We start from the raw sequence: 25,415 nt of genomic DNA on the forward strand, positions 1-25,415 counted from the left end.
CTAGGTGCTTGAAGGATTTCCCAGCTAAGAGAAGGGAAAAAGATAGACTTACCTTTGGATTAGAGGGGGTCCGAATCAGAGACTCTGCTCCATGTGGAGGGAGGGTCAGAGGTCAGAGACTGCCCACCCAGGGACACCAAAAACTGCTGCGGTTTCATGATATGTTGTGGCAGAGCCATCTCAAAGAGTTCAGAGTCAGATCACCTCTAATCCAAGTATAGGCATTTATTGAGATTGATACCTCTCGTGAAGCAAGCTAAGTTCCAAGAGGAACCAGCAACTTAGTAAGATAGCACAGGCAAATTTATAATGTAATGATGTTGATTACACAACAGAAATTATGGATATTAAAAAGGCAGGTAGGGTTTGTTAAGGGATTAGATAATAGAGGAGGGGTCCCTTCTATGGTTCAGTGGTCAAACATCTTCATAGTGTTATGCTTTCTGATTGGCTAGCTATTGTGGTCCTGTCTGGTCAAGATGGATAGTTAGGTATCGTGGTCCTGTCTTGGGCTAAATGGATGATGTGATTGTAGTTGAGTACAAGCTCACATCTGTTCAAATATGTGAATTGGATCTGGGGGCAGTGGCTAGCTAGTGGCAGTGGCTATTTTGAGTCTGGGGGCAGTGGCTCTCTGGGGCAGTGGGCATGCAGGTCAGGGAGGCCTATGATTGAGTTTGGGAGCTTGTGATGTGGTTAAATCAGGACATGCCTACTGTTCAATGCCGCCCATAAGGAAATTAGACTTTTGAGGTTGGGGGCAGCTTTATTAGGATTCCATCAAGGATGAATGGTCTCTATTTTTTTACAGTGAAGTATTTCACAAACTTCTGTTGAGAAGATGGGAGACAGATGGAATATGTCAGGTGTCAAACTCAAATAGAAATGGGACCATTAATCCATACATATGAGGGAATTAAAACAGGAAGTGCTATTGGGAATTGGGTGAATCACACTGACTCTATCTTGCAACTCAATTCTGGAGCAAGCTCAGTTCCCTTTCCATTCAATTATCGTCTAGTACAATTTCTGCCTTGTGATAAACCTATTTAGTTGTGGGAATTGTGAGAGGACTTTGTTGCATTGTTTGAACATGGCTGGGAAGCTGGACCACCTCTACTTGCTGCTTCTTGTTGTGAAGTCACTTTTCAGTCATATCTGACCCTTTGTGACCCCATTTGGAGTTGTCTTGGCAAAGATACTGGAGTAGTTTGCCATTTCCTTCTCCAGTTTATTTTACAGGTCAGGAAACTGAAGCAAAAAGGGGTAAGTGATTTGCCCAGGGTCACACAGCTAAGTATCTGAGGCCAGATTTTAACTCAGAAAGATGAGTCTTCCTGACTCCAGGCTCAGCGCTCTAATCACTGTGCCATTTAGCTGTCCCAACCTGCTGTTTAGAGGCCCTTAACTAAGGACCTAAGTTATGCTGACCAGAAACTCAGTCAGCTCTGAAAACTGTTGCAAGGAGTTTTCTCACAATTATGCATCTCAAGCACTCCTCCTGCACTGTCTCAAGTGTCTTATGCCAGGGCTTTCATTGGCTTTCACTGGGCCTCAGGGCCTAGCTACTGGCTGGGGGTGGGGGTGGGGGGAGGGCTGATGGCTTATACTGGGTGCAGGGCCTCCCTGATGGGTTATCCTGAGGGTAGAGTCTCACTGTTGCTTTGCCCTAGGCAGGGGTTGGGGGGGGGGGTCTCATTTCATTGCAATATGCCTCAGAACTGTAGGGGTAGGTGGTTTGCTTAGTCCCTCTGGGTTGTGACCTGCTACTGCTCATTGACTGTGCTTCCCTCCCACCCTAGCGAGACAGACCTTTCCTGCTGAGCTATTAAGTTGCTTTCCCCGCTCCTAAATTGCTTCTGAAGCATTTTTAAAAGTTGCTTGGAGGGGAATTTGGGAGAGCTGTAGGGAGTTTCTTCCTCACTTTGCCATCTTGGCACCAAAAGCCCATAGGCGTTACCAGATTGTCAAAGGTGTGCATAACACACCCACCCACAAAAAATGAAGAACCTCTGTCTTTGAGAGTTGCCTAGAACACTAAAGGGTTAAGTGACTTGCCTAGGGTTACACACATGTTGAAGATTTGTACCCAGATCTCCCTTCCAAGGCCAGCTTTCTATCTACCATAAAACACATATGCTTATTGTGTCCTCAGCACTTCAGTTCGTTAATTCGTTGGTGACTAAAGTGCTCTGCAAACCTCAAAGTCCTGGATCAACTTCTATTCTCCTCTCCCAAGAGGGAGATAACTTTTAATTCTTTTCCTCCACAAAATGCTCTTTACAACATTAAAAAACAGATGCACAACAGGGACGACAGGGACACAAGAGACATGGAGCGATCTTTCTCAGGAATTTTTGGCTCCAGAAAGAAACTCTCTAGCTTCCTTCCACACCATGCCACGAGCAGGCTTCCCCTAGATCAGAAGGAGGTTCTGAGGGGGCAGGGCGGCGTCCCCCAGCACTGTGGGAAGGGGTGGGGGGAGGAAGCGGGGAAGAAGAGGGGAAGAAGGGGGGGAGGAAGGGGGAGGAAGGGCGGGGGAGAGGGTCAACGGCCGCATCTTGTGACAGTCCGACCCGGGAATCCAAGGCTTGTTGAAATAGAGAGGAAGTCTGCTTCAGAAACAGGAGCATAACGAGTTGTTCAAAAATGAAAAGAAAAAGCTCTTTTCCCCTTCATCCTTTCTCTCCTGTTTCTCAGAAGACACTTCTCTCAGTTTCACAGAACTGCAATGTACTGTTTCTCTATCCACCTCTTATTACTCCTCAGTCATCCCTGTCTCTGTCTCTCTCTGTCTCTCTCCATCTCTCACCCTCTCTGCTGCTTCTCTCTTCGTCTCTTAGTAATAAATGCATCACTGCGTGCTAGATACCTCTTCTGGACGTTCTATTAGCATCTCAAATTCACCACGTCTGAAGCAGAATTCATCATGACCCCAGCTAAGTAGGTCATTCCCCCAAATTCCTCTGTTTCTCTTGAGAGCACCGCCATCTTCTTAGGTGCCCTCTTTTGTTGTCTCAAAATCATCATTGACTCCTCCCTCTTCTCAGCCCCACCATATGCAATTATCTGCCAAACCTTGTTAATTCCACCTCTACAACATATCTAGCTTCAGTCCCGTTCTCTACATTAATAAAGCCATGACCTTTGTTCTGGCTCTCATCTGCCTCCCTTTCTCCTAGATTACTACAATAACCTAATTAGTCTACTATTGCTAGATCCTCCATGTTCCAATCTATCTTTCACAAAGCTGCTAGAGTAATCTTCCTAAATCACAAGTCTGATTCCTCTGCTCAAAAATCTTCAGTGGTTTTCTATTTCCTCAGGATAAAATATGAGCTCCTTAACGTGGCATTTAAGATTCCCACAATCTGGCTGCCAACATACTGTTTCATACTATAACCCTACTCAAACTCAACATTTTTTTTTAGGGGCAAGTAATATTTTTGCCATTTAAATATTATTATTATCATTTCCCCAAACTCAATGTTCTTGTTAACCTGGACTTTTAACCATTTCCCACCTCCATGAATTGGGACAAACTGTTTCTCATCCTTGAATACACTGTCTTTTCATCGGTACCTCTCAGAATCCTTCGTCTTCTTTCAGGGCTTAACTCAGGTGTCAACTTCTCTGGGATGCATTCCCTATCCCTTTCTGTGTCAGTGCTCTCTTTCGATTTTCCTTTGTGTTAGATGAACTCTGAGAATCCTACCAGATCTACATCCTAGGATTTCACAAAAATATTTAGCTTCTATTATCCTCACTACTTGTAGTAAAATAAATATGATTACACTCCAGAAGACTGGGCTTAATCGGTGTGTTAATTAAAGTCATAACTCTCTAGAACACTGGGTCCAGGAAGTTTGGTGCAGCTATAACGTTTTCAGAAGTTTGGCCAGAGAGAGAGCTCCTCCTTCCTGCCTTCCTTCCCCTCCCACTGATCTCCTGTCCCTGCCCAGAGTTATTTTGTTAGAGAATGCAGGCTTCAAGCTGCTGGTCCAATCAACTGTCTAACTGACTTTTCAAGGTACTGATTTGAAATAAGGCAACAGGGGTGGAGCTGATTGTTCCAAGATGGTGTTCTCAATAAAGATGAACTGAAATTCTCTGTGACACCTGTAGTCAGACCACATTGTCCAAACAGCTGACTGGCTTCTTCAGCTACAATCATCCCAAGAGGATCAAAGAAGCTTGCTAGTAACTGAACTGATGTTGCTGGCTTCCAGACGTTCTAAAAGCACCAGCCAGAGCATTTTAAAGAAGCTTTAGTCATTTACTGACTGACTTTCAGCTCTTTCTAAGGAAACATTCTTCTGCTGCTTGGCCCTTTCCTTGTTGGGGAAAAAAAGGTAGAGATGTTTTTGTTTATTTTCTTATGAATTTAAATGGTTAAGAAATGAAAATGTTTATTTTGTACTTCAGAAATTATTTTTCCTCTACTATACTTTTGTCTTCTTTCAGGGATGCAGGCTATCCCTTTACCCCTGAAGCAAATACATTTAATGAAATAGCATAGTAAAAAAAAAAAGTAGCAAAAAAGCACTTCCCCCCTCTCCCCTGCAAACCTGGGGCATAATCTCTCACAAATTCACACACCATAGTGAGCACGTGTGGCCAAGACATGTGGAAAAGCCTTTCTCAGTATTCTTTCAAGTACATTTTGGATCAAATTGGCTTTTGTTGATTAGGTATGAGAACCCTATTGCATTTATGATATTGTTTGACATTGATGAGTAAACTTTTTTTAAAATTGTATTTTTTTTTCCAATTTTACGTAAAGACAGTTTTTACCATTCATTTTTACAAAATTTTGAGATCCAAATTTTTCTCTCTCCCTCCCTCCTGGACTGGGCTCCCCTTTTACCTGAGTGAGACAGATCTTTCCTGCCACCTTTCAAGTTCTTGGGCTAGAGGATTGTTTTACCATCTTTTTGCTGATTCTGCCATTACAGAATTTATTTTGGGTTGCTTATTTTACAGTTTTTTGGAGGTGAATATGGGAGAGTTCAGGTGATTTCCTGCTTACTCTATCATCTTGGCTTCTGAAAGTCTGAGTGAATGTTTAAAATATATTCTGCTGATAGAATGAGAGATGTGGTATGTTTTATTTGCTTCAAAATGCAAACTCCAGGGATTGCTGAAAGTTCCCTAAATTCTTATTTAGAAAGTACTTTATATTCTAATATTTTGCTACCCAGAACACAAACATTTTTCAGTCCTTGGCCTCAAGTAGACATTTCAGAAAGTTCCTTTTGTAGATCATCAATATTAAGATGACCAGATTTGTAGTGGAAAGATTTCCATGTAAGGCACCTTCATAAAAGTGCAATCCTTAAAAATCATGAAAGTTTTGGAAGCAAGGTAAAAATATACTTATGAACATATTTGCATGTCACTTCTAACCCAGGAGGCACCCCTTCCCACAAGGAGCCCAAGAGGACTGCTTTCAATCCTAGGGAAGCAGGACCTCTAACACAGGTCATACTCTGACTTATTGTCTCCACCTGAGTTCTGGGGAGAATCTCTAAATAAAGTTTAGCTATGGCTCATAGGTAGGGTCTTTCCTAAAAGAAGTTCATAGAAACTTTTAGAAAAGGTACTATATGTATCTAATAGGTATCAGGTATAGGATAGCTATTTATTTTTCTCTACCACAAAAATGCTTAAAACAAGAAAGACTCATAAGCATTCATAAACAAATACAACATAAAACAATAACATGCCACCATTATTGTACTCCCTTGGGAGGTAAAGGACACTTGGGACTACAACGATATCGTCCATTCATCTTGGTTCTCTGTTGTTCATACAAGTAGACATATAAGTAATTCCCAAGCCCAGATCTAGTCAGTTAGGGCATAGTTTGGGTTTTCTCAGTTCTTTCAGCTTCAGCATCTTCTTGGATACCTCTAGGAGGTGATATAGTTGCTGCTAAGCAGTAGGAACTTACTCAGAAACTTTGGAACTCACAAGGTAGCTGCCAAGACAAGAAACAATTATCTCTCAGGGTTGCTGTTTAGTCACCTTGATGCAGCCAGCCTGCCCTTGAGATCTGGTTTCAGCCTCACTCAGCAAACACATTATTCATAGTCATGTGTTCATAGCTGCCATTGGAACTAGAAGTTGCTAAAATTCCAAGGGAGAGCTGTTGAGTTCCAAGACTCATACTTAAAGGAGAGGAGGGGGAAAAGGATAGATGAGATAGATAGATTTTCATTCTCTTTTTGCAACTTACTGATTAGGCAACTATTCCTGATTTGAGTTCTAGGAATAGGTCCCTCAGACTAGTGAGGTATTGCTTCATTATCTCTAAGCTCAAGTCTTTCAACATTGAAACAATTGGTCAATAAGTATTTCAAAGCACTTATTATATGCCAGACACTGTGCTACACTGTGGGTATAAAAAGAAAAAAGTGTAAAAGAATAAAAGAAAAAAAGGAAAAAGGAAGTACTTGCCCTCAAGAGATTACGCTGTAATGGGGGAGACCATTACACGCACACATACACACACACACAGGCACACACACATTACATATAATATACAAGATAAATACCAAGTAAATGGAAGGTAATCTTAGAGGGGTTAGATGGGAGAGAGAGTATAGTGAGAAAAGAGAAAAAGGGGGCCCAGGATAGAATCTTAGGTTTTGTTAAGGAGTGGGTTATAAATTTATGATAATGCTGAACAAAAATTAAGAAAGAGTAGTCAGACAGGTAGGTGAAGAACCAGGAGAGAGATGTCTCAAAAGTCATAGGGGGAAAGAGTATTCCAGGAAGTAGGAATAGTTAACAATACCAAAAGCTCTAGAGAGGCAAAGTAGGATGAGGTCTGAGAAAAGGTAATCAGATTTAGGAATTTATTAATGATTCATAACCTTGAAGAAATCAGTTTCAATCAAGTGGTAGACTCAACATCTAGAATGCAACTGGTTGAGAAAGTGAGTGAAAGGCAGGATTTAGAGGCAAAAAAAAAAGTATAGATGACTTTAAAAATTATATTTTATTTTTTCCCCTGTTTACATGTAAAGACAATTTTTAACGTTCATTTTCTTAAAATTTTGAGTTCCAAATTTTCTACTTCCCTCACCAAAATCCTCCCTCTCTGAGACAGTAAGCAATTTGATAAATATTATATGTATGCAATCATGTGAAACATATTTCCATATTAGTCATGTTGTGAAAGAAGACAGACCAAAAGAAAAAAAATGGGAAAAATAAAGTGAAAAATAGTATGCTTCAATTTACGTTCAGACTCTATCAGTTCTTTCTCTGTATGTGGATAGCATTTTTCATCATGAATCTTTTGGAAGTGTCTTGGATCAGTATATTGCTGAGAATAATTAAGTCATTCACAGTTGCTTTTACTGTGTACAATGTTCTCCTAGTTCTCTTTGTATCATTTTGTGTAATTCCAAGTTTTTCTGAAATCAGCCATCATTGCTTAAAGCATAATAGTATTCCATTACAATCACTTACGCTACAACTTGTTTAGCTATTCCCCAATTGATGAGCATGCTCTCAATTTCCAATTCTTTGCCACCATAAAAGGAGCTGCTATAAATATTTTTATACAAATAGGTCTTTTCCCTCCCCTTCCCCTCGCTTTTTTCTTTTTTTACTCTTTGAGATACAGATCTAGTAGTGGTATTGCTGGATTGAAGAGTAGGCACAGTTTGATAGCCCTTTGGGCATAGTCCAAATTGTTCTCCAGAATGGTTTTTCCCTTATCTTCTCCAACATTTTTCATTTCCCTTTTTTTGTCATATTAGCCAATCTGATAGGTATGAGGAGGTACCTCAGAGTTCTTTTAATTTGCATTTCTCTAATCAAAAGTGACTTAGAGCACTTCTTCATAGGCCTATAGATACCTTTGGTTTCTTCATCTGATAACTGTCTGTTCAAATCCTTTGACCATTTATCAATTGGAGAATGGCTTGCATTCTTATAAATTTGACTCAGTTCTCTCTATATTTGAGAAATGAGGCCTTTATCAGAGCCATTTGCTGTAAAGATTGTTTCCCAGCTTTCTGTTTTCTTTCTAATCTTGGCTATATTTGGTTTTGTTTGCACAAAAGCTGTTTAACTTAATATAATCAAAATTCTCTTTTATATTTTGTAATGCTCTCTACCTCTTGTTTGGTTATGAGTTATTCCCCTCCTCATAGATCTGACAGATAGACTATTCCCTTGCTCTTCTAATTTGCTTATGGTGTCACCAAGAGTCTACCTGCCAAGACAAACCCAGGAACTATAGAAACATGATTATAAAACACTTTTCACACCAATAAAGTCAGATCTAAACAGGTGGAAAAATATCAATTGCTCCTGGGTAGGCTGCGCTAATATAATAAAAATGACCATTCTGCCTAAACTAATTTACTTATTCAGTGCCATACTAATCAAAACACCAAAAAATTATTTGATAGAGCTATAAAAAATAATAACAAAATTCATCTGAAAGTACAAAAGGTCAAGAATATCAAGGAAATTAATGAAAAAATATATAAAAGAAGGTGGCCTAGCAATACCATATCTCAAACTACGTTATAAAGCAGTAATCATCAAAACTTTGATACTGGCTAAGAAATAGAGTTGTGGATCAGTGGAATAGATTAGGTACGCAAGACACACTAGTCAATGACCATAGTAACCTAGTGTTTGATAAATCCAAAGATCCCAACTTTTGAGATAAGAACTTACTATTTGACAAAAACTTCTGTGAAAATTGGAAAACAGTACGGCAGAAACTAGGTATAGACTAACATCTGACACCATATACCAAGATAAAATGGGTGCATGATTTAGACATAAAGAGTGACAAAGGGCTATCAAACTGTGCATATCCTTTGATCCAGCAATAGCACTACTAGGTCTATACCCCAAAGAGGTCATAAAAAAGGGAAAAGAACCTATGTGTGCAAAAATATTTGAAGCAGCCTTTTTATGATGCCAAAATATTGGAAATTGAGGAGATGTCCATCAACTGGGGAATGGCTGAACCAACTGTGGCACATGATTGTAATGTAATATTATCATGTGATAAAAAATGAAGAAAAGGCAGATTTCAGAAAAACCTGGAAAGATGTGTATGAACGGATACAAAGTGAAATGAGCAGAATCAGGAAAACATTGTACACAGTATCAGCAACACCATGTGATAATCAACTATGAATGACTAAGCTCTTCTCAACAACATAATGATCCGTAAGTACAAAGAACTCACGAAGGAAAATTCTATCCACATCCAGATAAAGAACTGATGGACTCTGAATGTAGATTGAAGCATTTTTTTTCACTTACTTTATTCTTTTTTGTATTTCTTCCCCTTTTGATCCATTTCTTCTTTCACATCTTGACTGATATGGAAATATGTTTTACATGATAGCACATATATAACCTATATCAAATTGCCTACCATTTTTGGAAGAGGGGAGGGAAGAAAGGAAGGGAGAAAAATTTGGAACTCAAAATCTTGTAAAAATGAATGCTAAAAATTGTCTTGATATGTAACTGGGGAAAGATTAAATACTATTTTTTAAAAAGGATATGAAAAATTAGAATTGAGCAAGTCAAAACTAATGATTCCATGAGACATCAAGAAACAACAAAAGTCAAAAGAATGAAAAGATAGAAGAAAACAGGAAATATCTCATTGGAAAAACAGCTGACCTTGAAATAGAGGAGAGATTATTTAAGAATTATTGGACCACTTGAAAACTATGATTAAAAAAAAGAGCCTAGATATCATATTTCAAGAAATTATCAAAGAAAAATTCACTAGAATCTTAGATCCAGAGGGTCAAACAGAAATTGAAAGAATCCACTGATCACCTAAAATAAAGGTTCCTGGGAATATGATAGCCAAATTTTTTAGCTCCCAGGTTAAGGAGAAAATACTGTAAACAGCCAGAAAGAAATAATTCAAATATCAATGATTCACAGTCAGGATCACAGATGATTTAGCAATTTTCACATTAAAGGAGGAGAAGGCTTAGAATATGCTATCCTGAAAGGCAAAGTAGCTAAGATTACAGCCAAGAATAACCTATTCAGCAAAACTGAATATAATCCTTCAGGAGGGAAAATGGATATTAATGAAATAGAGGATTTTTAAGCATTTAAAGATCAAAACTGAATAGAAAATTTGATATTCACTCACAAGACTCAGGAGAAATGTGAAAAGTGAAACATGGAAGATTCAATAAAGTTAAATTGTTTACATTCCTATGTGGGAAGATGATACATGTGACTCCTAAGAATTTTATAACAGTATTAGGTCAGTTAGAAGGAGTTTATATAGAGGGCATGGATGTGAGTTAACTAAGTTGACACATAAAAAAAATGATGGGGTGAGAAAGAAGGATGCATTGGGAGAAGGGGGACAGGAGAGATAGAATGAAGTTAAATTTTTCTCATATAAAAGAGGCATGCAATGAAGAGCTTTTATAATGGAGGGGAAGATGGAGGGGCAGGTGGTAGGCAATGCTTGAACCTTATTCTCATCAGAATTGGTTCAAAGAGGGACGAATATATATTCATATTGAGTTGGTATAGTTGGGCATAATGGGGAAATAGGGGAGAGAATAAGACATACGGGGGCAGGAATAATAAAAGGGAAAGCAGATTAAAGGAGGCAGTGATCAGGAGCAAAACAGACTTTTGAGGAGGGGCAGGATAAAAAGAAAGAAGGATTAACAGAAGAAAATAGGATGGAGGTAAATACACAATAATCATAAATGTGAAACATGAAATAGAAGCAGATAGCAGAATGGATTAGAAACCAGAATCAAACAATACATTGTTTGCAAGGGACACACTTGAAACAGAAAGACACAGATAGATTAAAATAAAGGGCTGGAGTAGAATCTATTATGCTTCATTCAGCTGAAGTTAAAAAGGCAAAGGTAGCAATCATGATCTCAAACACAGCAAAAGCAAGAAGAGACCTAATTAAAAGAAATAATTAGGGAAACTACATTTTGCTAAAAAGTACCATAGACAATGAAGTAATATAAAAAAAATTTTTACAGCAAGTTTCTCTGATAAAGGCCTTATTTCTTAAATATGTGGGAAACTGAGTCAAATTTGTAAACATAACAGCCATTTCCCAATTGATAAACAGTTAGAGGACATAAATAGACATTTTTCAGAAGAAGAAATCAAAGCTATCTATAATCATATGGAGAAATGTTCTAAATCACTTTGATTAGAGAAAGGCAAATGAAAACAACTCTGAGCTACTACCTCACACCAGAAATGACAAATGCTGGAGAATATGAGGGAAAATAGGCATACTAATATACTGCTGGTGGAATTGTGAACTGGTCCGACTATTAGGGAGAATAATTTGGAACTATACCCAAAAGGCTATCAAACTGTGCATACTCTTTGACCCAGAAATATCACACTTAGGTCTATATCCAGATCAAAGAAAAAGGAAAAAGACCTATATGTGCAAAAAAAAATATTTATGGCAGCTCTTTTTGTATTAGCAAAGAATTGGAAATTGAGGGAGATGCTCATCAATTGGGGAATGACAGAACAAGTTGTAGCGTATGGTTGTGATGAAATACTATTGTGCTATAAGAAATGATGAGGGGAGGTGGTTTCAGAAAAACATGGCAAGACCTGTGTGAACTGATTCAAAGTGAAGTGAGAAGAACTGGGAGATCATTATGCATATAACAGCAATATTGTAATGATGATCAACTGTGAAAGACTTAGTTACTCTGATCAATACAATGATCTAAGACAATTCCAAAGTATACATCATGAAAATGTGTTATTTACCTCCAGTGAAAGAACTAATGAACTCGGAGTGCAAATTGAAGTATAATTTTCTCTCTTCCTTTCTTTCAGCTTTTTTTTGTCATTGGCTAATATGGAAATATGTTTTTCATGATTTTATATGCATAATTGATATATTGTTTGCCTTCTCAGTAGATGGGGGAGGGGTGTGATAAAGGGAAAGAATTTGGAACTCAAAATTTAAAAAGAAATGTGTTTTAAATAAATAAATAAATAAATTTTGAGAAAGCCATTCTCGTGATTGGTTGATTACTGTCCAAATTTCTACCAGTAAAGTATAAAGTTGGGTGTAGATTGAGACCTTATCATAAATTATTAATTCCTGTTTCAGATGACAAATGGTAGCATGAAAAAGGAAGCATGACCTTATTTTTCTTGGTTTTTGACACAGAGAAGCATTTATCAAAAGCTGCTTCTGCAGCTGCTGCTGTGTTAGCCAGGCAACTAAAGCAAAGCATTTTGGGGAATTAGTTCATATGGAAATCACCTGGGTGTTTCACTTCCCTTGGCTCAGTATATTAGGGCCAAAATTAAGAAGTAGTCTTGAACTTCACAGTATTTTTTTCAGACAGTGGTCAAATAATGTTTCAAGTACGTTGTTTTCTGGATCATGCAGCAACAGCAATGAAAATCTATTTTGAAGAAAGAAATTATTCTTGGCTGTTCACATGTATCTCTAACCATTGAAAGAGGAAGTACATTTCTACCACGGAACCCAAACAGATACATTGATTTTACCACCATTTTTGAAAAGCCTTTGTTAAGGAAACAGCAGAATTTCTAAAGATAAAAGTGAAAATGACAGCAAGGTTTATTTTGAAGGTGATTTTATCTCTTTTGGGCTCTAAAAATCAGATAATCAAGATACATGCTAACTCATTCCCTAATTATGGCAAATACTTGGTAGTTCCATTAATCAGAGACTCAGGTTAAGTTCAGAATGATTCTCAGAGATTTCTGTTGTCCATATAAAAGTGACTTAATGCTGTCATAGGTTTTTTCCCTGGAAAGGGCTGCTCACAGAAGTTGTAGTCCCAGGATTATTTACTCTGTAATTGCCTTGAGGAAAATGAAGAGAAAGAAACTGAAAGTTAATTGTAAGCTCTCGAAATAAAAGCGTTAGGAGTGCCACAGCATGTGTGGGAATGATAATACAGTATGCTTTATCTATTTCAGCCACAAACACACGGATATCTTAAAACTACATAGTCATCGGTGGCAACATAGAACAGTTATTCACTTGAAAGAAAAAGAGAAGAGCCAACTTGGAGGCAATGGACAAGTAAGCATGGATGAAGGACACAGGGTATAGAAGAGTGGTGAGGGGCATTCAGCAGAGTTGAGTAGGGTCTATCTTTGAATACTTAGATGAAAGTCACTGAAAACAGGAGAACTCTTCCTTTTGTAAGATGAGATCTTGTCTCTTAGAATAATATATGTTTTATGAAGCAGATAGTGTGTATGTGTGTGTGTATTTGTATGTGTGTTTATGTGTATGTGTCAGAGAGGGAAGCTTTCATTCGTAGGTATTTGGAAGGGAAAAGTTTTAGTGGTGGTGCTGGTAGTGGTGGTAGTGGTGGTAGTTAAGGGAAGAGTCCAAAATCTGAGTTCTTAGCTGTTAAGGCTTTCATCCAACCTTTAATACCCCAAACCTTAACATTATTCATCTCTCCCTCCACTCCATCATTTACAATTCATCTCTCTCAATAGCAAGGAGCAGGCTGCAGAGATCCTGTTGTCCCTAACACCGCTGGAGGTTGGTGGGCTTAAAGAAGGAATCAATTTTTTTCGGAATAAGAGCAGTGGCAAAAACTACATCTTATATAAAGATAAAAACCACCTTCGGGCATGCAAGAACATGTGCAAACACCAAGGAGGATTGTTTATAAAAGACATCGAAGATTTAGTTGGAAGGTAAACTGGACACTTCGTTTTCCTTCTGGAGTGTTAGCATTTAATAAAAATTTGGCTGCACAAAGGTGTGCAGGAGGAAATATTTAAAGATGGCAAAATTTGACAAAAATTTTTCTTCTTTGAAGAACTAAGGTTTTACTGTTTCACTGTCTCTGTGTTGCACTCTCTCTGTCTCTGTCTCTTCTCTCCCTCCCCTGTCCCTTTCAAGTTAAAGTTAGGGAGGTGAGGTTGGGAAGGGAAAATCTCTTTTGCTCAAAAAGCTATGTCTATAATAGAGATTTGTAGTTTCCTGTACAGCCTCTTGTTCTGTTATGCATTTGGAAGTGTTTGCCTTAATTGATATTTTTGATGTTCAAAATTTTTTGTAAATGGAGGTGAATAAGCTATCTACCAGAGGTAGTACCAAAAGTTTCTTTATTTTCCCTTATACCAGTTTTCATGGCTTGAGGCAGAGGCCACCTGTGTGCACAAAACAAAGGTACAGTCCTGAAAGTTTCTCCCATTTCCTTAAGGTGTAGGTGATATACAACCACCACCCAGAACATGGTTAGTGTGCCTCCCTGCTGACAGCTCAGAACCAGAAATTAGGGCAGATTCCTACCCTTGCAGCTCAGAGCTCTAATTCAAATTCTCTGTGCTGCCCATTTATCAGTAAAGGCCCGCTGGAACTACTAATTCTGGTCACTCGCTGGCTGACAGTCAATAGTCCTTACAGAGAGTTTTACCAGACCTCAGAGTATGGGGCAGGTTATACCAGGTGCACTTATCTGCCGCCCAAAGGAGAGAAGTCATATGTCCTAGCATGGGGCTAGTTAACAAGAACTTTTATGAAAAGATATTTTTGGTCCCAAGGGTGTGGAATTCAGAGTGGTTTGGTGGAAAAAGCAAAGATAGGAAGGGGTTCTGACACTTACTAGGGGCAGCCAGGTTGCTCAGTGATTGGGCCTGGAGTCATGGAAACTTGAGTTCAAATTTGGCCTCACACACTTATTAGCTGTGTGACCCTGAGCAAGTCTCTTAACCTCTGTTTGCCTCAGTTTCCTCATCCATTAAAATAACAGCACCTATTTCCCAAGGTTGTTGTGAGGATCAAATGTGATAATAATTGTAAAGTGCTTAGTGCAGTGCTTGGCACATTTTTGTTGTTCAGTCGTTTCAGTTATGTCTGACTCTTCATGACCGTATTTGGGGTTTTCTTAGCAAAGACACTGGAGTGGATTGCCATTTCCTTCTCTAGCTTATTTTATTTACAGATGAGGGAACTGAAGCAAACAGGGTTGACTGACTTGCCCAGGGTCACATAGCTACTAAGCATCTGGGGCTAGATATTTAACTCATGAAGATGAGTCTTCCTGACTTCAGGCCTGGCAATCTATCTATCCCCTGTGCCTCCTCGAGGCCCTTACTCTTATCTCTTCCTTTTAAAAGCACAGTTCTTTGCACATAAGAAATATATAATAAATGCAGTAAATAAATGTTCAATTGTTTCTGTTGCATCTGTGACCCTATTTGGGGTTTTCTTGGCAAAGATAATGGAATGGTTTGCCATTTCCTTCTCCAGCTCATTTTACAGATATAAATGTTAGTTGCTATTATTACTATTCTAGGTGTCATATTGGTAAAAGTTGCCTATTTTTTCTCAGGGTGTTTCCTCATATGTAGAGCCAGAAGACTAATTCTAGTATGACCTTCTTGGCAGGATTGTTGGGAGAATTTAATCAGTTATTTAGAGTTTTGAACCATGTCAGTGCTAGGTAAATATAAGCCATTGTTGTGACTACTCAAACAGCAGCTCATTTTGAGCCTGGCTCCAATATGGCCGTTGTTAAATAACAATGTAAAGACGTGGCTCTTTTTTCCCCCCTTCACATCATCGAAAGCAGACATCCAACTGCATCATTTGGAGAGCAGAGATCTGTAGCTAGAAGGGTCCTTAGAAGCCAACTAGACTAGCTCCCTAATTTTACAGAGAAGGTAACCGAGACCCAGAAAGTTTGAGTGACTTGACCTAGGTCTAGAGGTAGGAGTTGAACCAAGTTCCTCTGATTCAGAGTCAAATCTCTTTCCACTGTACCACACAGTTCTCTCTTTGGGATATATTAGGGCACTGCATAGGCCTTGTAGGCTGCCTAAAATAATTTCATAAAATCAAGTTGTTATGAAATTTTGAACCTAAGTTCAAAATGCATTTTTACAAATTTTTGGTGACTGGTAGAACCAGGCCTCAATCCTACATCAAAAGTCCAAGTACAGCTAGATGGTACAGTGGATAGAGCACTGGGCTCAGTGTCAGCAAGATCAGAGTTCCAGATCAGCCTCAGATACGTTCTAGCTGTGTGACCCTGGGAAAGTCACATGACCGCTGTCTGCCTCAGTTTCCTCAACTGTAAAGTGGAAATAATCATATCACCCACCTCAAGGGCTATTGTGAGTCTCAAATAAAATAATAATTGTAAAGCACTTAGCACTATGCCTAGCACATAGTAAGTACTTTAAAAAATCCTTGTCTCCTCCCTCCCTCTTTCTATTGTACTTGTATCTTTTATTTCACAGCAGGGTACTGTAATGACAGCATGACCGCCGAAGATGGCATCCAGACTCATATTAAGTGGCATATTGGCATTTTCCTTCCTGTCAGTGTTTGTCTCCTCTCTGCTCTACTACATGTCTTTTTCCCCCGCAACCCAGACATCTTGGTTATTTGTGTTATAGGTGTTTATATATGAACTCATAGGGTATTGGTTCTAACAACTCTGGCTTCTTGACATTGGTTCCACCTCAAACATGTTTCCCTTTATGAAGCAGGCTGACACATTAGCTGAAGTCAGCTGCTTTTCACTTTGGGTTTCCTTTTTCTTCTAATCATTTTCCTTCATGTGCTGCAGAAAGCTACTCTTGTTGTTAGAATGCTTAATATATTCAATATTTATATTCTCTTGGCTAGACTCTTAACCTTTTTTGCTGACAATCATGCCCACAGCATGTTGAATAATATTAAGGACATTTCTTGTCTTCCCGTGGATATAATGGGAGCATTCCTTACTGAACTGTACCAATACCCTTGATATCTATGATATTATTCTTTTTGTAGGTTTGCATATACATAGCCAGTGCCTACTTTTAGCCAAAGGGACAACTCTACGTTTTCAAAAAAAGCCTAGAGAACATGTTTCATATCCTTCTTCTCTTTCTTTTTATGTTGCTTCTTTTGGCATGTCCTGGGACCATGATAGTGACACAGAAAGGCCCTGTTCTAGTACTTGTGAGAGCTGCTTCCTCAAGGGGTAGGGACAAGTGAAAATTTATGAAGGTCAAGTGTTTAACTTCTGGCTATTCTTCTCAATGCCACGCCGGTTCTCCACTCTTTATTTGCTTGTGTCTCTAAATGCAGCTTGTTCCCAGCCTTTCCCCACCCCCTCTTGGTAATTATTTTCACTACTTCAATTGTGGCCTATGTTCCTCTTGTCCAGTTGTCCTGAAGAAAGGGAGGACAATTTCCAATTTCTCCCTTACTTAGTTATTTCCCATCTTTGAGATTTCTTAAGGGCTTGTATTGTTAATATTGTAATGGAGAGACAGCTGGTCTCTGAGTCAGGAAGATCTTCGGTCAAGTTCTGCCTTTGACACATGCTGGTTGTGTTATCATAAACATGTTCCTAAAACTCTTAGTGACCCCAGGCAACTTTTAAAGACTATATGTTGCATAACGGACAGATCTCTATTGGTAGAGGAGGTCTCTCTCCCAGGAGTTTTCTGTTGTTTAAAATTCTGTTCTGTTTAAAGAATGAATCTGGACCAAAACAAACAAACAAAAACTACAAGGAAACATAAAGGGAAATTAACAAAACAAAACAAAAAAGGTAATGTCCAAAACTAGTTTTCAATGAAAATGAATATGGAGGTAGGTCCTGACCTTTCTTAGGTTTCTCCTATTCACTCACACTGTTCTTCAACCTGTCTACAAAATTAGCCCTGGAGGAAGCTAAATGGCTCAGTGAATAGAGCGTGGGTCCTGAAGTCAGGAAGACCTTCCTTCAAGTCCTTACTCAGACACTAATTAGCTGTGTGACACTAGGCAAGTCACTTAAATTTGCCTCATTTCTTCATCTATAAAATGAGCTAAAGAAGGAAATGATAAACTACTTCAGTAACTTTGCCAAGAAAACCCTAAATGGGGTCATGAAGAGTTGGACATGACTGAACAACAAAAACAACAAGAATTGGCCCTTGCCCAAATCTTCTTTTCTTGTCTTCTTTTTTATTCCCGTCCCTGGGTTCTGTGACTTTCATTCTTTCACCTTTCAGAAAGAAGCAGATTCAAGTTTACCACCTGACTTCCCCGCCCTGCCCCACCTTTATACTTTCTGATAAGGGTTTGGCAGTCTCTACATTAAAGAATGGGAGGGCTTGGAATATGATATACTGGAAAGCAAAGGAGTTAGGATTACAACCCAGAATCACTTATCCAGCAAAATTAAATATAATCTTTCAGGAAGAAAATGGATATTTAACAAAATAGAAGACTTTTAAGCATTTATAATTAAAAGGCCAGAGCTTTATAAAAATTTTGACTTCTGAATACAAGAATCAAGGGAAACACAAAAAGGTATAAAAGAAGAAAGAAAAAAATATAAGAAATTCAATAGTGAAACTGTTTATATTTCTATATGGCAGGATAATATTTGTAACTCTTAATAGCTTTATTACTGTAAGAGCAATTAGAAGGAGTATATGTAGACAGAGGGTATGGATATAAGGTGACTTTGATGGGATGATACCCAAAAAATAAAATAAAGGAGTGAGAAAGAAAATTGCACTGGAAGAAGGAGGGGGAAGATTGAATGGGGTAAATTATCCCACCTCAAAGAAGCATTGAAGAGCTATTATAACGGAGGGGAAGATATGGGATGGGTGGCAGGCAAAACTTAAACATTACTATCATCAAAATTGGCTCAAAGAGGGCATAACATACACACTCAGTTGGAAATAGAATTCAATCTTATCTCATATGGAAGTAAAAAGGGATGGGATAATAGAAGTGGGAGGGAGGGAGGGATAAAAGGAAGGGTATATTCGGGAAGGTGGTGATCAGAAGTAAAACACCCATGAGGAGGGAAATGGTGAGGTGTAAGAGAGAGAGAGAGAGAGAGAGAGAGAGAGAGGAGAGAGAGAGAGAGAGGGATAAACAAGTGAAAAATAGCATGGAAGGAAATACACGGTTAGTTATCGTAACTATAAACGTGAATGGGATGAACTCACCCATAAAATGAAAGTTGATAGCAGAATGGATTAAAAAAAAACAGAATCCTACAATATGTTGTTTACAAGAAACATATTTGAAACAGAGAGATATACACAGGGTAAAGGTAAGGGGCTAGAGCAGAATCTATTATGCTTCAACTGAAGCAAGGAAAGCAGAGGTAGCAATCATGATCCCAGACAAAGCAAAAGCAAAAATAGATCTAATGAAAAGAGATAAAGAAGGAAACTATCTCTTGCTGAAAAATATCACAGACAGTGAAGTCATATCAATACTAAACATATATGTGCCAAATGGCAGAGCATCTAAATTTTTGAAGGAGAGGTTGAATGAGTTACAGGAGGATATATATATAATAAAACTATACTGGTGGAGGACCTCAACTTTCCCCTCTCAGAACTAGATAAATCTAACAAAAAAAATAAGAAAGAAGTTAAGGAGCTGGATAGAATTCTGGAAAAGTTAGATATGATAGATCTCTGGAGAAAGTTAAATGGGAATAGAAAGGAATATACCTTTTTCTTTGCAGTACATAGCAACTACACAAAAATTATATTAGGACATAAAAACCTCACAACCAAATGCAGAAAAGCAGAAATAGTAAAAGTGTACTTTTCATATCATAATGCAATAAAAATTACATTCAATAATGACAACAGAAAGAGAGATTAAAAATTAATTGGAAATTAAATACTCTAATCCTAAAAACAGGTAGGTAAAAGAACAAATCATAGAAACAATTGATAATTTCATTAAAGAAAAAGACAACAATGAGACAACATTACAAATTTATGGGATGCAGCCAGAATGGTACTTAGTGAAAATTGATATTTCTAGTTGCTTAACTCAATAAAATAGAGAAAAAGCAGGTAATGAATTGAATGTGCAACTAAAAAAAAAAACTAGAAAAAGAACAAATTAAAAATCCCCAATTAAACACCAAATTGGAAATCCTGAAAAATCAGAGGAGAGATTAATAAAATGGAAAGTAAGAAAACCATTGAACTAATAAATAAAACTAGAAGCTGGTTTTATGGGGAAAAAAACAATAAAATAGATAAACCATTGGTTCATTTGATTAAAAAAAGGAAAGAAGAAAACCAAATTACTAGTATTAAAAACTAAAGGGGTGAATTCACCATCATCGAAGAGGAAATCAAGACAATTATTAGGAGTTATTGTGCTCAATTATATGCCAATAAATTTGACAATCTAAATGAAATGGATGAATATCTACAAAAATATAAATTACCCAAATTAACAGAAGAAGAAATAAAATACTTAAATAACCCAATCTTAGAACAAGGAATTGAACAAGCCATTAATTTACTTCTTAAGAAAAAATCTCCAGGACCAGATGGATTCACAAGCAAATTCTACCAAACATTTTAAGAACAATTAATCCCAATCCTATATAAACTATTTGGAAAAATGGGCAAAGAAGTCCTACCAAATTCCTTTTATGACCCAAGTATGGTGCTGATACTCAAACCAGGAAGAGCCAAAACAGAGAAAGAAAATTTTAGACCAATTTCCCTAATGAATATTGATGTAAAAATTTTAAATAAAATTAGAAAGAGATTACAGCAATATATAACAAGGATCATACACTATGATCAGGTAAGATTTATTCTAGGAGTGCAGAGCTGGTTCAATATTAGGAAAACTATCAGCATAATGACCATATCAATAACAAAACCAACAGAAATCATGTGATTATCTCAATAGATGCAGAAAAAGCCTTTGACAAAACACAGCACCCATTCCTATTAAAAACACTAGAGAACATAAGAATAAATGGATCTTACCTTAAAATGATAAGTAATATTTATCTAAAATCATCAGCAAGCATTATCTGTAATAAGGATAAGCTAGAAGCCTTCCCAGTACAATCAGAGGTGAAGTAAGGATGCCCATTATCACCTCTATTATTTAATATTGTACTAGAAATGTTAGGTATAGCAATAAGGAAAGAAAAAGAAATTAAAGGAATTAGAATAGGCAATGAGGAAACAATACTATCACTCTTTGCAGATGCTATGATGTTATACTTAGGAAGTCCTAGAGAATCAACTAAAAAATTGAAATTAACAACTTTAGCAAAGTTGTAGGATATAATATAAATCCATACAAATCATTAGCATTTTTCAATATTACCAACAAAGTTCAGCAGCAAGAGATAGAAAGAGAAATTCCATTTAAAATAACTATAGACAACATAAAATACTTGGGAGTCTACCTGCCAAGATGAACCCAGGAACGATGTGAATGCAACTATAAAACACTTCTCACAAAAATAAAGTCTGATCTAAACAATTGGAAAAATATTAATTGCTCATGGGTAAGCAGAGCCAGTATACTAAAAATGACAATTCTATCTAAATAGATCTATTTATTCAGTGCCATACCAATCAAACTATCAAAAACTTATTTTATCAAGCTAGAAAAAATAGTAAAAAAATTCATCTGGAAGAACAAAAGCTCAAGGCTATCAAGGGAATCAATGAATAAAAATGTGAAAGAAAGTAGTCTAGCCCTACCAGATCTCAAACTGTATTATAAAATGATAGTTATCAAAACAATCTGGTACTGGCCAAGAAATAGAAGGGTGGATCAGTGGAATAGATTAGGTAAAAATTATGTGATAGTAAATGACCATAGTAATTTAGTATATGATAAACCCAAAGATCCAAGCTTTTGGAACAAATACCTATTATTTGACAAAAATTGCTTGGAAAGCTGAAAAATACTATTGCAGAAACTAGGTATAGAGTCCCAGATGTTCCCAAAGTGGGTGATACTCTTCCCGGGGGGGCACTGGAATGATCCAGAGGGTGGTAGTAGCCTTGGGTGCAATTGAAGGGTGTTGGATAAAAATAAGGAGGTGGTGAAAATATAAGGAAAGACGAGAAGAGAATTCTGAAAAATGGTTTGTACATGTTTCATCTGTTGTGTTAACAGAGTTAAAGTCATAGTGATTATATAATTTTCCAAACAAACACAGAAAATGCAAGTTGATACCTATCAGTGGTTAAGTCTGCTGACAGGTCTTAACCAGCAGGTGTTGGTAGGTCAGCATGTTGTGCATTGTTGAGAAGTCCAGCATGCATCAGCAGGAATATGTGCATGTAATGACTTGTTTACAATACAATACTATACAGTTACATGACAGAATATTGTGTCTTCAAATTTTCAATGTAGGAAAAAACTCACAAATTTAAAATAAAGTATTAAATTTAAGATGCATCATTTAAAAATATGTATTTTATATTTTTTTGAAATGATGCAATTTTTTTTAAATTGTTAAAGGGTTAAAGAAAGTAGATTTCCAAGGAGATGCTGAGTACTTTTTTTTTTTCATAGGCCAAATAGGTATGGGAACCTCTAGTACAGACCAACATCTCACACTATATACCAAGATAAGGTCAAAATGGATACATGATTTACATATAAAGAGTGATATCATAAGCAAATTAAGAGAGCTTGGAATAGTTTATCTGTCAGATTTATGGATAAGGCAGGAATTTAGGACCAAAGAAGCTACAGAGAGCATTACAAAATGTAAAATAGATAATTTTGATTATATTAAATTAAATAGCTTTTGCACAAACAAAAGCAATGCAACCAAATTATAAAGAAAGCAAAAAACTGGGGGGAAATTTTGTAGCAAATCGATAAATATATAGAGAACTGAGTCAAATTTATAAACATACAAGTCATTCCCCAATTGATAAATGGTCAAAGGATATGAATAGGCAGTTTTCAGACATAGAAATCAAAACTATCTATAGATATATGAAAAAAAATACTCTAAATCACTACTGATCAGAAAAATGCAAATTAAAACAACTCTGAGGTACCACCTCCTATCTATCAGAATGACTAATTAGACAAAAAAAGAAAATGTTAGATGTTGGAAGGGTTGTGGGACACTAATACATTGTTGGTGGGGTCGTGAACTGATCCAACCATTCTGGAGAGCAATTTGGAGCTGTGCCTAAAGAGCTTTAAAATTTTTCGTACCCTTTGATCTAGCAATACTACTTCTAGGTCTATATCACCAAGACATCCAAAAAAGGGGGAAAGGACCTATTTGTACAAAAAATATTTATAGTAGCTCTTTTTGGGGTGGCTAAGAATCTGAAATCAAAGGAATGCCCATTAATTGGGGAATGGCTAAACAAGCTGTAGTATATGATTGTAATGGAATGTTATTGTGCCATAAAAAAGGACAAGCAGGATGATTTCAGAAAAAAATGGAAAGACTTACATAAACTGATACATAGTGAAGTGAACAGAACCAGGAGAACATTGTATGCAGTAACACTAATGTTATTTGATGAACTAAGAGTGACTTAGCTATTCTCAGCAATACAATGATCCCAGGCAATTTCAAAGGACTAATGGTAATTTCTTTCATTTTTCTTTTCTTTTATTCAAGTCTTCTTGTACAAAATGACTAACATGGAAATGTTTTACGTAATTGCACGTGTATAACCTATATCTGATTGCTTACTATACAAGGGAGGGGGGAAGGGAGGGATAGAATTTGGAACTCAAAACTTTAACTAAAAATGTTTTTAAAAAATTTTTTAAAAACATGCTGATAGAATGCACAGATCTCAGGATGGAACAATAGTTGTTAATGGTTCTTCTTATCTAATGTTGAGTCATTTCCATCTTGTCCAACTCTTCCCTTCATGACTCCATTTGGGTTTTCTTGGCAAAGATACTGGAGTGGTTTGCCATTTCCTTCTCCAGCTTCTTTTATGGATAAGAAACTGAATCAAACAGGGTTAAATGACTTGCCTGGGGTCATGCAACTTGAAAAACACTTTCAAGTTGAGGCTGTATTTGAACTCAGGAAGATAAGTCTTTCTGGTTCCAAGCATGGTGTTTTATCTACTGCACTGCCTAGCTGCCCCCTACTTAGGCCTACTTATATCTCAGAGGAAACTGCAAGACTTTCATTCTCTATCTTAGTATCCTTCTACTTTACTCTAGAGCCTTCAGTTCATCTTAGGTCATTTCTCCACATCACTTTTTTCCCCTCATTTCTCCCAGCTTTAGGGAGTTGTCAAGGGGTGACTACTACCACTATCACTCCATCTTTGCTCTTCAGTCTTAAAAGAACAAAGCATGGGGCAGTTAGGTGGTATAGTAGATAGAGCTCTGACCTTGGAGCCAGGGGGACCTGAGTTCAAAACCAGCCTCAGATACTTACTAGCTGTGGGACCCTGGGCAAATCACTTAACCTTGATTGCCTCACCAAAAATTAAAAAAAAGTGATTAAAAAAGAACAAAGCACAATGTTATGGTCTACAGGAAAACAGAGGTTACAAAGTAACCTAACATAAATTTGGAGATGGAATCACAAGATAGGGAGCTAGAAGAGATCTTAGCAACTGTCTAGTTCTACTTCTTTTTGCCTATGAAGAAAGTAGGCCTAAGGAAGGATAAATGACTCAAATAAGTCACAAAAGGAAATGGCAAACCAGTCCAGTATTTTTGCTAAGAAAACCCTAAATGGGGTCACAGAGAGTCGGACATGACTGAAACAACTCAAGTGGTATGTATTAGACATAGGATTTGAACTTGAACTTAGATCCTTTAAGTTCAGAGATGGTACTTTCTGCTTTCTACTAGAATGCCTCCTTCTTCCAACTTTATCTGATGCCCTGTAGACATCTTCTAGTCAAAATGTCCCAAACTGAACTCATTATCTTTCCCCTCAAACCTTCTTCCCTTCTGAACTTCCCTATTACTATCACTATCCTCCCAGTCACCCAGGCTCACAAACTTTAGCTCCTCACCCTCTTTCACCCCTCATATCCAAGTACTATTGATTTTACCTTTGTGATATCTCTCCTATATGCCTCCTTACCTCCTCCTGTCGCCATCCTTGTACAGGCTCTTATCAAACCTCATCCCTGGCCAATTCAACAGCCTGCTGGTGGATCTCTCTCTCTACTCCATTCTATCCAACACTTAGCTATCAAATTGATCTCCTTAAATTACAGGTCACCCATGCTACTTAGCAAACTCCAGTGGCTCCCAATCACCACCTCCAGAATCAAATATAAAATCTTCTGTTTGGTTTCCAAAGGCTTTCACAACCTGACTCCTGCCTACCTTTCCATTCTTCTTCTTCTTCTTCTTCTTCTTCTTCTTCTTCTTCTTCTTCTTCTTCTTCTTCTTCTTCTTCTTCTTCTTCTTCTTCTTCTTCTTCTTCTTCTTCTTCTTCTTCTTCTTCTTCTTTTGTGTGTGAGGCATTCAGGGTTAAGTGACTTGCCCAGTATCATACAGCCTAGTGTCAAGTATCTGAGGACAAATTTGAACTCAGGTCCTCCTGACTCTGGGGGCCAGTGCTCTATCCACCTCACCACCTAACTGCCTTCTTTCCAGTCTTCTTACATCCCATGTACTCTGT

The 25,415-nt window shown here is 37.5% G+C and overlaps 1 protein-coding gene across 5 annotated transcripts in view; it reads left to right on the top strand.

Annotated features, from left to right (window-relative positions):
• Positions 1–3,998: 3,998 nt before the first annotated feature.
• LOC110208732 (cytidine monophosphate-N-acetylneuraminic acid hydroxylase) overlaps positions 3,999–25,415 on the top strand; it is a 92,125-nt gene continuing 70,708 nt past the window's right edge. The window contains exons 1-3 of one of the 5 annotated variants that reach the window (XM_020986864.2): positions 3,999–4,352; positions 12,988–13,093; positions 13,522–13,725. In XM_020986864.2, the coding sequence (XP_020842523.1) occupies positions 13,086–13,093; positions 13,522–13,725 (212 nt within the window). In that variant the 5' untranslated portion in view covers positions 3,999–4,352; positions 12,988–13,085. Of the gene's footprint in view, positions 4,353–12,026; positions 12,634–12,987; positions 13,094–13,521; positions 13,726–25,415 lie in introns of those variants that run through there. The other 4 variants (XM_020986862.2, XM_020986863.2, XM_020986865.2 and 1 more) reach the window with 4 other exon arrangements.

This window comes from Phascolarctos cinereus, unplaced genomic scaffold, assembly GCF_003287225.1.
Source record: "Phascolarctos cinereus isolate Bilbo 61053 unplaced genomic scaffold, phaCin_HiC Scaffold_4;HRSCAF=312, whole genome shotgun sequence".
NCBI lineage: Eukaryota > Metazoa > Chordata > Mammalia > Diprotodontia > Phascolarctidae > Phascolarctos > Phascolarctos cinereus.